Genomic DNA, 14,835 nt, shown 5'->3' with positions numbered 1-14,835 from the left:
AAGTTGTACCCAAAGATAACATTTAAAAGTCAGCCCATTAAATTATATTTTTAGTAATAACAAAAACTTAAAAATAAACCATTCAAATCAAGCAATTTAAGCATTAGATTGACCACATTATAGACTAAATCTTTATGTTTATATTTATGATAAATTTAAATATATATTATTGTGAAAACACCAGTTTCAGCCCCAAGAACAGCTTGACATATTGAATATATATTTTTCCTTTAGAAGTGACAGGTTATGACATATATATTCTAAGTTTAATCTATTTTCTACGATTTACCCCTAAAGTCTCATTTTTCTCAGATGAATACATTGAAGTTTCAAAGGGTAAATGGATCCTGCCAGGCTGAATAGTCTCAAAAGTACATATATATGAAAAAGCCATTTGACATTATCTTTTGACATTTCAGACTTCAGGAGATGAAAAAAGTTTTATTTTATTGGCATTTTTTATCACCATATGTAAGCATTCTTGACAGCATGGAAACTCTTTGCTAGCTGGGAGAGAGGATTATAGAATATGGGGGATCTTTTTTGACATCAACCAAAATTAAATGCATGATCTAACATGATATAGGTGTCTGGAGATACCTTCAAAGTGACATGTAAACAACATGCTCTAAAATATTCCTACCAAGGCTGTGGCATTTAGGCCCTTTTAAAGACAAAAAATATAGCTTCCAAAATTTTCTGAATTATTTGTAGGGCTTTTAGACCTCTGGGGTGTTAACAAAGGGTAATATATATGAACTCAAAACACAGCCTCGGTGACAATAAGAATTACAAGAAGAAAGCCCAGAGATATGTCTCATAAAAGTCATGTCAAAACGATAGAAAATAACATGATGTTCCTATGAAGTAAAATAGATGGCCTATTTTTAAGTACTGGTGTTCGCTTACAGGTTTTTATAATTCTGAGTTGTAAAGAATTGCTGATTCATTAATTATACAGTGATTATTTTTTTCTTTTGAAAAGCTTTTTACTGTAGTACCCCAGAATCCCCACCTCATGGATACATTATCAGTCAGACAGGTGGACAGCTTAATAGCGTGGTCCGCTGGGCCTGTGATCGAGGATTTCGACTTGTTGGTAAAAGCAGTGCTGTGTGCAGAAAATCTTCCTATGGGTACCATGCGTGGGATGCACCGGTCCCTGCTTGTCAAGGTACAGTATATTATTCAAAAAAGGATAAAAACATTACTCTTAATCCTTTTTAATTTTTTCTTTTAGATCACTGAAATTTCCAAAAATATAAATATTCATAAGCTTATTATAGATGCCGCTCATGAAAATAATGCTTAAAAACACAGAATGATAAATTTGAGAACGAGACTCATTGTTTTGAATTCTTCATTTGTTGTTATGTGATTTATGATTTCATCCACTTATATACATACTCTACTCGTACATCTATCATTTCAGTTACTTTGTTGTCAGAAAGCGATTGACCCAGAGCTGGATGTTGTATTAGTGTGGAGTCTGCAAAAACAATAGAGAGGATGAGAGTTCACTAAAGACTTTCACTCTGAATATGCAAAAATGTGCAATCAAAGCAACAAATTTAAAAGAGGAAACTGTAGCTAGCAACCATGTTATGTTTTCTTTACTGTTTAGCCAACTCAACACGGATATGTCTTACGTTTTCATTTGTATTTTGTTAAAAATCAAAGCACTGTCTAAGCATCGTATCCTGCTATTGCAAGCATATGGACAACCTACTTAATCGATAAATGGCACACTTTACAGCTTTAGACTAGGTCTTCTTTTTAAAAAGTTGTTGAGTCTCTTAGCTAGATATAATCACAAAGATGAGTTCAGCATCAGTTACACAAGAAAATCAAGTGTCTTGGACTTTGAAAATTTTCAAATATTTAACATCACACTTTTGTCAATATGAAATTAAATTTTATATTTGATTTATTCTACCCAGAATGTGGAGGTATATATAACTACGAACTCTCACATTAAAAAACTGCAGAACACTCTCAGTTAATAAATAATGAGTTTTACCTATAATTTACTTAATGGGGACAATTTTTACAAAACAAATAAAATATAAAATAGAACAATTAAAATGTAAAATTAACAGCAAATTAAAATGTGCATAGAATAGCTATTACCTGACATCTGAAATGGCTTCTTTTACCTATTAAACTGCAGTTTCAAATTTATGAAAAGATAGTTCTCACAGGCATGCATAAATGAGAAATGAAAGAACTATTGTTTCCTTGTTCTATTGATGCAGGAAACTAACCACTTATTAGAATTCTGGAAAGTATCATAACTTTACAGAGTTACAAACACTGAAGTCGCTGGCTTCATATAAAATAGATATATTTTAATAAACTGTCAAAACATCTGCTTTCCTTTGACCAATGAATACCAGCAGTATTTACAAATTCTTAGTATTAACTAATTTTCCAGAACTAGTTTGGGAAAGAATCTTTGATCTCATAATTTCAGAATCATGGGAATTTAAAATATGTATATATAATTGTCTCTAAATCATATATTTTAAATAAACATTAAAATGCTCTGAACTTTGAATTATTACATTTAGTTATATAAGAATTATTTATAGACATTTAATACAGATAATAATCTTTAAGAAACCTTTAGGGAAAATAATTAACTTTTGGTTAAAATATATTCTGAACTGTCTGAAAGTTTGAAATTGTTGAGTCAGCTGTATAATTTCATTTTTTTGTATATGACATGTATATATGGAGTTATGTTTTTTCATTGCTCTTGATTTAAAATTTTTCACAATTAGAATAAGTAAATTGAAATGCAGTTTAAAAAAGATATTTGGCATAGTAAAATGATAAAATATTTGTAATTCAAAGATCTATTTCCAAAATTGATATTTTATTATCACTGAACAATGTTAAAAGATTAATTATCTTCTAATAGTTTGTTTTATGTGACCTGTCTGTTTTTGGATATAGATAATAAAAATATAATGGTTAAATGTCATTGGGAAGAGCTATTCTCAGAATGCAAATTTTATTTTGTTCCAAATTTGTTTTACATTCTTCATGTTTATTCTTCTCTCTTCAGTCTCTTTATGCATATATATTTACTTGATCTACGGTAACACAAAGTGAACACAGTAAAGGATAGAAAATTTAGTCTACTGTCTCTATTTGGGTTTGGCTTTCTGTTTTATTTCTTTGTCTGCACATCATATAGCCATTCATTGATTCCCCCGACAGTAATTGAACCATTTTCATCCCACTATACAGTTGAGTATTACACAGTGTTATGTAGAAACTATTGCTTTCTAATCCTTGCCTCGTTTTTAATTTGCGCTTTTTAAAAAAAGTTCTGTAGAGAAGCCTCTTTGACAACCACTCAGTGATGATGGTTCTTCTGAACTTGGTTCATTTTCTTTTTTTAGTGAAAAGTTAAATGTAAGCTATCCACAGGCACAGCTGTTGTTCTATCATTTTAGTACGTTGTCTTTTTTTTTTCAGTTCTTAAATATAACCATTTCATACTAACCAAATATATGGAACCTATGCTATTTAACCTGTATTCCCTTTATAATTTGATCAAAGTTCAACCTGTACTATAGCAAGGTACAATTAATTTTTAAAAGATCAGTTAATATGTAATTTTTGATGTTGAAATTCCTAGAAGTCCTAAGTGGAAATATAAACATTTCTTTAACAGATGTCAGGAAACCATTTACATTTGCAACACTATTTTAGAGGTTCTGTAATTAGGTAGCAGCGATAATAACATAATTATATGAGATTGCTTAAGTAATTTATTAAGTCAGTGTTACTGCTTTTCTGTTCATAATTTGCAGCTTATCAAATTACAAAATATCAAACTATTCACCAGTAGAGAATCTCCCACTTAGTTTTGAGATTTTTATATAGATTTCACTAAGATGTTTTCACTTTATAGTCAATTCACATGGATTAATTAAATTTAAACACCTTACTGTTGGATTTATAAGAGAAGTAGAATCAATTTTAGGTTGAAATGAGAGGTACGTAAAAAGAACATAGCATCTGTAAATATTCAAGTTCATAGGTCTTATCTATCATTTATTTATGTCATTTCTTTCTGTTCTTTATTTCTTTTGATATGAGAGAAATATAGTTACCAGTCTAAAGTATTTTTGTTAAACCGGTAAGACTATATATTTCAGAATTCAGAAATTTTCTGATTTTATAGAGGTAATACAGTACATATACCAGGTATTTACATAATAACTCCAGCTGGTTCTGGGGCAACACCCATATTCAAATACACTAATCTTTTTGCTGCAGAGATATTTAAATTTTTACACATATTAATATGACATAAAAGATAGAAATAATTTCACCAATTATATTCTTTGGACACTTGTGTTTTTTTTCTTTTTTTGGAGATATGAATTGTGTATTTGTAGGGAAAAGATGGAAAACAATCAGGAGATTTCTGTATAATCATTTGAATTTATAAGATGAAAATATCTTATATACAATAAACTATTTAGAAATTTACTGTAATTATCACATTATGATAAAACTAATTTTCACCAAATTCAGATTTATTATGGATAAAAACCAACACATCTAACATATCAATGAAATGTAAGAAATCTAAAGTAGGTTTTAAGATAATAAGTCTTGGCCTTATGTTTATTAAAAATATCATATGATATTCCATGGATGGTGTCCAAGCATATAGAATTTTGCTGTACCTAAAACAAAGCAATATCCAGCTTCCAGGTAAAATAAATCTATTTGTTTTATTCTTGGCCAAACTCCTGATGAATATTGATTACCACTGCCTTTATAATCTTTAATGATTATCTGTCAACTTGAATTGACCAAATTTGCTATGTGGTAGTCCAGTCATGGGTTAACACTACACACACTCTGTATATACCCAGCTTCTATTCTCATATAATCTATATGAATGCAGATAACCATCACATGCTGACAAGAAACTAAGTAAGAAACCAGAAATAAAGCATACTAATGAATGGATTCACCAATTAAAAAACACATTCAATAGGAGTTTGAAATAAATTATTTAAAAAGTTATGGTTCAGAAAAGCATTTTTAAGAGGTATTCTAAAAATTTTCCAGAGAAATTAATAAAATCTCAAATAGTTTTACATGCTTTACAGTTTAAGAGATATATCTAGGAAATTAAGTACTTTTCTATATCTGTGATTTTGTATGTATGTATTTATCCTAGCAATTTCCTGTGGGATACCTAAAGCTCCAACAAATGGAGGAATACTTACAACAGACTACTTAGTAGGAACCCGAGTTACCTATTTTTGTCATGATGGATATAGATTGTCATCTAAGGAACTGACCACTGCCGTGTGCCAATCTGATGGAACTTGGAGCAATCATAACAAGACTCCTCGCTGTGTTGGTATGTTTGTTATGAAAATCTCATCACTTGTGTTTATATTGGCATCTTATATGATTTGAAATTTTATGTGTTGTTTAAATTTTAGAACTAATTCCTGAAAGGAAATGTGATGTCTAAGAGGGAAATAAAAGGTAATTTAGCTGTCAAGTGCAATGAATAATTGGAAGACAATTTAAGGACTTTGCACTCATTTTTGAAACTCCAGAATATTATGTCAACAAATAAAAGTGACTTATTTTACATAACAGAGTATCATTTATTTTGTAAAAAAAAATCATCCATCAGTTAACATGTATTTCAATGCAGAGGCCCTTGAAAAATTTTTTGAAATTTGCATTAATAAAATTATATTTCAGTACATTCAGCCCTGATTTTTATAAGGTTACATGATGATGCTGAGATGATATATAACTTTTGGTTTTGGTCAGTATTCTTTAGGTTACTTGCATTTAGAATATTTACCATTGCTGTCATTACTAGTTTAAAAGGTAAATGTTATATAATGGTGATAGAATATAATTCTGATAAAACATTTGGTAGCAAAAGGATTAGAAAATGTTGATTTAAATAAAGTCTTTGATATTTATCTATATTTCAATTATTTTTTCTCATTTAGTACTATCATTTTAACTTAGCTGTGATTTCATTTAAATGAGGATTGTTAAATTATTTGCAGTCAACATAGATGTCTAATAATGCTTCTACTTATCTTACATTGAGCAAGTTTTGAATAAGCCAAATTTATATCACAACTCTTGCATAAAAAGACCATTCTTATAAAACAAATTTTCTCAAAATATAGTTCTTCCAAAACATCTAAAGAAATAAGAGAGTACATTATTTCCATATCTTGCCTGTTGTGACTAATGCTGCAATGAACTTGAGAATACACACATCTCTTTGAGATTCTGACTTCCTTTTCTTTGGATACATGTCTAGTAGAAGGATTGTTGAATCATATGGTAGTTCTGTATTTAAATTTTTTAAGAACATCCATACTGCTGTATGCATGTATTCCATAATTGCTGTACCATTTCAAATTCTCGCCATCTTGTACACATCCTGTCACTTATTCCCCAATAAAGCTGTACAAAGACTGAAATGCGAAATAGCAGTACATGTTGAAGAGGCTTCCAGTAGTATTATAGAGCTGGGGAGTGGGTAAAAATGATTAATATGTAAAAGAAATAAAAAACAAATGCTAAAGGATCTTGTATGGCACAATAGTGAGTGAATTAAGGTGATGTGAAGGATGGAATATACATGAGATAGAATTAACAAGTAGAATAGACATGGTTGACTTATTACCATTTATTTCCTGGTTTTTGAATAGTCGTTACATGCCCAAGCATCAATTCCTTTACCTTGGAACATGGAAGATGGCGAATTGTGAATGGCTCCCATTATGAATACAAAACCAAAGTAGTTTTCAGCTGTGACCCTGGTTATCATGGGCTAGGTCCTGCTTCTATTGAATGTCTTCCTAATGGTACCTGGAGTTGGAGAAATGAAAGGCCATATTGCCAAAGTAAGTATACACTCTGCTAAATTTATTTCATAAGCTGTCTTTGGTGATTAAATTGCTTAATCACTCCTTTTCCAAACACACTAGAGTAGTAATGAGATAATATTATTTAAAAGGTCATTTATTCTCATTACATTTAAAGTTTTTCTACATATTTTTTTAAATTAGTAAATGCTTATGAAAAAAGCATAGGCTTTGGATTTAGAAATCCTGTGTTTGAATGCTAGGTCTATCACCACAACAACTAGATAATGTTTATTGCATACTTACAACTTGCCAAGCACTGCTTTTAGCCCTTTATGAATAAATGAAATGTGTTATTTCATTTATTCCTTAGTTCTCATTCTATAAATTAGTCGATATTATTATATTCATTTTATCAAAAAGGAAACTATATCTTAGATTAAATTATTTTATACAACTCATAGAGCCTATAAATGGTAGAGAAATTGGATTCAATCCAACTAGTCTGCCTACAACCCCTGGCTTTTAATCACTATGTTATATAATGTTTATTCTTTTTAACTCAAATTTTTTAAACTAGAAAATTACTAAAATGCCTATGTCATAGTTATTATAAAGATTTAATTGTATGAAGTGTTAAAAATATCAGCTAGAACCTGCTTCACAGGAGGAGCTCAATAAGTATTTATTGAATCAAATTAAACATATTAAATCATGCTATTTCCATGCATTCTTATAGTATAATATAAATGGCCAGTGTTTAATGTACATAAACTAACCGAACTTAGGATATTCAAACGAAATATTTTTTTAAGTTAAATTTATTGGAGTGACATTGGTTAATAAGATTATATAGGTTTCAAGCATACAATTCTATAATGCATCATCTGTTTATTTCATTGTGTGTTCACCACCCAAAGTCAAACCTCTATTCATCACCATATATTTAACCCCCTTTACTGTTTTCTACCTCCCTCCTCCCAACTTTTCCTCTGGTAACTATTAAACAATAGTCCATGTCCATGAGTTTTTGTTTGTTTGTCTTGTTTATTTGTTGCTTTCAGTTTTATAGCCCACGTATGAGTGAAATCATATGTTCTCGACTTACTGCATCTGACTTATTTCACTTAGCATGATATTTTCAGGATCCACCCATGTTGTCACAAATGACAGTATTTTACCTTATGGCTAAGCAATACTTTTTATATATGTACCACATCTTCTTTATCCAATCATCTATCAAAGGACACTCTGGTTGTTTCCATGTCTTGGCCACTGTGAATAATGCTGCAATGAACATAGGGCTACACATGTCTTTATGGATAAATGTTTTCCAGTTTGGAGGTAGATACTCAGAAAAGAGATTACTGGGTCATGTGGTAATTCTATTCTTAATTTTTTGAGGAACCTCCATACTGTTTTCCTTAGCCACTGCCAATTTACATTCCCACCAGCAGTGTATGAGGGTTCCTTTTCCCCACAACCTCTCTAACACTTATTTTTACATGTCTTGCTGATAATAGCCATTCTAACAGGTGTGAGAGAATTCAAGAAGTAAAAAGCATGGTTTTTTTACAAGTGCATATTGACTTTGTTTTTAAGCATTTTAACTTTTTTATTGTTTTGAAGTTATTTCCTGTGGAGAACTACCTACACCTCCAAATGGAAATAAGATTGGAACTCAGACTTCATATGGCTCCACAGCCATATTTACGTGCGATTCAGGATTCATGCTTGTGGGCTCTGCTGTACGAGAATGCCTTTCTTCAGGTCTTTGGAGTGGATCTGAAACCAGATGCCTAGGTACAGATTTTTAAATCATTTTAACCAAACCTTTTTTCTTCATTTTGGAAAGAAAGCAGCCCTTTTTCTATAATATGAGATTATAACTTATATTCACTCAGTAAGGATTCTAAAACACTAGAAAATATTTGACTTTAAAATGTCTCATACTAGAAAAACTTTTAAACAGATAACTCTTAATCAACTAGTATTCCAAAGGAGAATCTTATGTTATTAAAGGAGAGACATATTTTCTTCCAGGCATGGTGAAAATAAAAAGATGAAAACTAATTGCTGATAATTATATTCTGCATACTCAGCTGAATTAATTGCTGTAGCAGTTAATTCACTATAAAACATAGTCAATTCTCCTTTCACTTATTTGCTTATGGTAATGACCGAAGAAGAAAAATATTGTCCATACTTTAAAATCTTTTCTTTCTTTTTATTTCACAAGATTTAAACATGTATAATGTTACTTTCTATTAAAACTTTAAAAATATATTTTTAAACCTGATTTTAAAGCAAATAGGATTTTTAGTATTAAAATGTTATTTTAATAATAAAATAATATGATTTATTCTTTATCTTTTTTCAAAGATTTCAATAATTTCTTTACTATGAAGAGAATGATATAATTTCTGCCTTTATTTTTCTCTAAAACGATATCAAGATATGACAGCCAGTATTGAATTAGGTATAATGAAAATTGTTCTAATTATTCACTTGTCTGTTGTGAACAAGGCATAATCTTTTTGTTTAGTAACTGAAAAATTGCTGATCACGATGAACAAGGTATTGCTAAATTTGCAATGTTTTATCTCTAAAATTTTATTCTTTAAGAATATGATCCATGGCAGAAAAGTCTATAACAATTTAAATACATATTTTTTTTTGCTCATAAGCTTGAACATATTCATGGTAATACACTCATTATTTCAAACTTAAAAGGTATAGCTAGAGGTTTTAGTAAAAAGTTTTTTTCTCCTCTTAAGCATATTTGTTAATAGGTATTCTTGGAAACCTAGCAATAATGGTCTCTTTATAAGAGTATATACATTTAAATGTGCTATAAGACTGCTATATAAAAAGAAAATAGTAAATAAATTAAATATTTATATATTAACATAGGATTAAATAATCAAGTAAACTGTTTCCTAGTATATAGTTTCTTAAACTGACTTTGGTTATGCTGATTTCAATTACAGATTACTTAGTTTATTTATAAATTTGAAAATGTATATGTAAACTAAATCTAAAATATTATACTTTGTGGCTCTATGCCCTGACGTACTGGTTTTGTATATCATTTATTTAATATCATACATAAAGGGTGATTTTATTCATCTATTTACAATCTCAAGTTTGTTTTCTGAAGAGACAGGGCATAAAAGGAGTATTTACGAGAAAACATTGCCTCTCAGTCTGTGAAGACATCATTATCATCCATTGCCGAGGACACAGTGTTGACATCAGATATAAATTTAAAAGGATGATGGTAGAAGGAAAGTGCAGTTGCCAGACAAGCAAAGTTTAGTCCTTATACTTGGGGTGACCTTACAGAGTCAAGTAGCTCAGTCGTTCTCATGTTTGAAAACAGCTCGTTCTTGTCACTCCAGACATGTTTGGCTCAGAACGGCCACTAGAATGTGCTTATAATTGCTTCTCTAAATATAATGTATGTATTCCCAATCCCCCAGCATTTTATTATGAGTTTTTCAATTTTTCAATGGAAAGACTTGACATCAAACACCCATATGCCCACCCCCTAGATTCTATAATTAGCATTTTGTTATATTTGCTTATTGCTTATCTATCCATGCTTTCAGGCCTCCCTCAATCCATCAATTCATTTTATTTTTTGGTGTATTTTGAAGTAAATTGCAGAATTTGGTATACTTCATTGCTAAACATTTCAGCATGCATATCATTAGCTAGCATTCAATATTTGCTTACCATTCCCATTTTTTTTAACTGTGGCAAAATGTATATACAGTGAAATGCATGTATCATAAATAAGCTGTTAGATGAGTTTTGACAACTGTGTACACCTGTGTAACTCAAACCACTCAATAGTTCTAGAACATTCCATTAGGTTCCTCATAGCTCTTCCCAGTCAGCCTGCAGCTCTCCTTCTCCTCAATCCTGAGATAGTAACCATTCTGACTTTTTTTTTTTTTTACTGTATGTCAGTTCTTCCTATCCTAGAAGTTTATGTGAATGGAATCCTAAATTATCTACTCTTCTGTGTAAGGCTTCTTTTATTTCCTTTCATCTATGTTCATGTATGTATTAGTAATTTCATATTTTTATCACTGAGTAGAATGCCATGGTACAAATATGCCACAGTTAGCCATTTCTCTATTGATGAAATCTGGGCTCTGACCAGTTTGGGGTTATTATTAATAAAGCTGCGATGACTATTTGTATAAAATTCTTATTGTAGGCATATGCATTTATTTCTCTTAGATATTTAGGAGTAAAATTTCTGGAAGCGTTCTGGTTGTCTCACATTTTCTCTGACATATGGTGTAGTCAGTCTTAATTTCATTCATTCTGTTGGGTGCATAAAGTTATCTTACAAGATTTTTAACTAGCATTATGTTGATAACCACTGATGTAGTATAGTTTCTTGGGCTTATTGGCCATTTGTAAATTTTCCTTTGTGAAGTGGTAACCTCAAATTGCCTTTTATATTGAATTGCCATTTATTATGCACTTTGGACTTTTCTATGTATTCTTGTTGCAAGGTCTTCATTATTATGTGTTTTATGAATATTTTCTCTCAACCTATGACTTGCCTATTCATTTCATAATGCTGTCTTTTTGATGTGCAGAAGGTTTAAATTTCAATCAAGTCTATCTTATCTTTTTCTATTTCCTAAATATTGCTTTAGGAGACATTCACTTAGCCATAAGTCATAAAGATTTTCTTTTATGTTTTCTTTTGGAAATTTTATAATTTTTGGTCTTATTTTATATCTTTGATTAACTTTTAATTTGTTATTGTAGGTATTATGAAGTAAGGTTGAGGTTTGTTTGTTTGTTTGTTTCCAGAAGGACATTTGGCACTATTCATTAAATATATTTTATAATAAGTCTTGAAATTTTTTAAGTTGGTCTTCCAAATCGAATCTGACTTTTCAAGATTACTTTGGATATTCCAGGTTCTCTGCAACTTCACTTAACTTTTAGAATTTGTTTATTGTATTTTATGTTTTAAAAAAAGTAGGAAGATTATGATCAGGATTGCATTGTCTATAGATCATTTGTGGAGAATTGGCATCTAACAATATTGCATCTTCCAATTTGTGAACATAATATGTTTAATATATTCATTTATTTAGGTCTTTTAAAATTTTTCACAATAGCAATATTTCGTATGTTTCGCATATAGATCATGTACATCTATTGCTATATTTAGTCCCTAGAATATTTAGTGTTTACACTATAAGTGAAATTATTTACTTTTAATTACATTTCCCAATTGTTTGCTGCTAGTATATAAAAATATAATTATTTAAAATATTTATCTAGTATCTCACAACCTTGCTAAATTCACTTGTCAGTTTTAGGATTTCTTAAAATAGGATGTTCTGCAAATATATCATCTGAGCATAAAATAGTTTTACTTTTTGTTTCCCATTTGTATGCTTTTTCTTTCTTCCTTTGTATGAATGTATTGTGCTAGATAAGGCCAACCAATGTTAAGAAGAACTTGTGAGAGTGGACATCTTGTCTTGTTCCCTGTAAAATAAAGAATTCAACATTTCCTCCTTAAATATGAAGTTAACTGGAAGTTATTTTAGATGTCTTTTGGTGTTCTGAGACTCAATTTTCAACAATAAGCAGTGCTCCAGACAACAGTTGAGTGTGCTACTGTTCAACTCAATTCTAACACTATCTAACCAGAAATAGCGTCAGATTTCTACAAGTTAAGAGTTCAGTCCTACAGAACTGTCCCCCACCTCCATTTCAGATGCCAGTCACAAGCCCAGGTTGTTACCTGTGCTTCTGAAAGAGCAGCTTTGAATTAGGGATTCCAATGATCCCTTTCTTGAGTTTGATTAATTTTCTAAAGCGGTTCACAGAACTCAGAAAAACATTTTACTTCCTAGCTCACCAGTTTGTTATAGAAGGATATTACTCAGAAACAGTCACATGGAAGAGATAGATAGAGCAAGGTATGTGGGGAGGGCGAGAAGCTTCCTCGCTTTCTGAGTTCACCATTCTTCTTGAATTTCTACTTGTTCACCAACTCTTAAGCTCTCCGAACCCTGTCTTTTTGTGTTTTATGGAAACTCATTAGAAAGGCACGATTGATTAAATCATTGGCCATTGCCGATTAATTCAGCCTTTAGCTCTTCACCTTTCACCCCTCTCTGGAGGTCAAGGGGGTGGGACTAAAAATTCCAATCCTCTAACAACATGGTTGACTCCAGTGGCAGCCAGCCCCCACCCTTGGGTGTGGTCCAAAGTCGCCTAATTAACATAACAAAAGACACCAAGACAAAAATATATTTCTTATTATAAATCACAATATCATAGATGTCTTTATCACATTGAAAAATTTCCTTATATTTTTAATTTGCTGTTAGTTTTTGTCATAAATGAATATTTGCCAAATGCTTTTTCTTCATCTATTGAAATAATCATATATTTTTTTTTTCTCCTTTACTCTGTCAAAATGGTAAATTACAGCAGTTGATTTCTTAAACCAAGTGTTCATTTCTGGATAATCCCCAGATATGATGTATTATTACATATGTATGTTTCTAGATTGATTTTTCTAAAATTTTGTTAAGGAGTTTTGCATTTATGTTCATAGAAGACATTGTTTCATGTGTCTTTTCCAGGAGTACTACTGAGGCTATGATTACCTCATAACACAAGTTAGAAAGTGATTTTTTTTCTCTTCTATTTTCTAAAAGAGTGTAAGATTGGTATTTTCTTTAAACTTAAATGTTTGATCAAATATATCAGTGAAAACAGCTGAGCCAGAATATATTTTATGGGAAGGGTTTTAAAAATTCAAATACTTTAATAGATAAAGGACTACTTAAATTTTCCATTTATTCTTGTGTTATTTTTGTATGATATGATTTACAAAGAATTTGTCTTTTTCTTCTAAACTGTTAAATGTATTTGCATACAGTCATTCTTCATACTTCTTTATACTTTTAATTTTTGTAAGTTTATAGTGATATCACTCTGTTCATTCCTGTTATTGAGAATGTTGTTCTCTTTGATTTTATGTTGATAGGATTAGCTAGGAGTTTAACAAACTTTTTGCTATTTTTAAAGAAAATGTTTAGCTTAGATAATGCTCTTTATAGTTTTTCTATTTTCTATTTTATTTTTTTGACCGTCTTTAATATATTCTTCCATCTACTTACTTTGGCTTTCTTGTCACCTCTTTATTTTGCTCCTCTTTTTTCTCTTCTTAATGTGGAATTTTAGGTCATTGAGTATGTATCTTCCATTCTTAAGCACTTAATGCTATAAATGTCCCCACTAACCACTGCTTTATCTGTATTCCTCAAATTTTGATGTTATATTTTAATTTTTATACAGATCTTTTGTTTTCTAATTTCTTCTAGATCCATGTTACTAGAAGTGTTTTCTTTTAATTCCTTAACATATGACATTTTGCTAAGTATCTTATAGTTATCTTTATGTCAAATAATCATGTTAGCATTATTTGTGGCATGCTGCTAAAGTAAACTTTAAAAGTTTAATAATGTTATATACAAATATAAATACACAAAAATAACTTAGACCACAATATTAAAAATATTTCTTTCTGACCCATTTCAGCGGGTCACTGTGGAATTCCAGAACTAATTGTGAATGGTCAAGTCATTGGAGAAAATTATGGTTACAGAGACACAGTTGTTTATCAGTGTAATCCTGGTTTTCGATTGATTGGTTCCTCAGTGAGAATATGTCAACAGGATCACAATTGGTCTGGTCAACTCCCATCCTGTGTGCGTAAGTAAGCATGGCGAAATAATTAGAGACCTCTGTTCTTATGCATTTATCAAAATTTTTTTTCGGTAAAATATGTAAGTAAACACACACACACTCATATATATAAATATATACGTATATATGTTTATGGACGAACACATAAACTAAATTCTCACAATTCATTTTTTATACTGCT

General features: G+C 30.3%; 1 protein-coding gene across 1 annotated transcript in view; it reads left to right on the top strand.

Annotated features, from left to right (window-relative positions):
- Positions 1-14,835, top strand: part of CSMD3 (CUB and Sushi multiple domains 3) — a 1,080,109-nt gene that overhangs the window by 996,263 nt on the left and 69,011 nt on the right. The window contains 5 exon segments of the mRNA XM_011360386.2: positions 986-1,174; positions 5,213-5,398; positions 6,732-6,926; positions 8,517-8,690; positions 14,487-14,660. Coding sequence (XP_011358688.1) covers positions 986-1,174; positions 5,213-5,398; positions 6,732-6,926; positions 8,517-8,690; positions 14,487-14,660 — 918 coding nt within the window.

The sequence above is a fragment of the Pteropus vampyrus genome, unplaced genomic scaffold (assembly GCF_000151845.1).
Source record: "Pteropus vampyrus isolate Shadow unplaced genomic scaffold, Pvam_2.0 Scaffold54, whole genome shotgun sequence".
In the NCBI taxonomy this organism is placed as follows: domain Eukaryota; kingdom Metazoa; phylum Chordata; class Mammalia; order Chiroptera; family Pteropodidae; genus Pteropus; species Pteropus vampyrus.
This window is presented reverse-complemented; position numbering and strand designations above follow the sequence as displayed.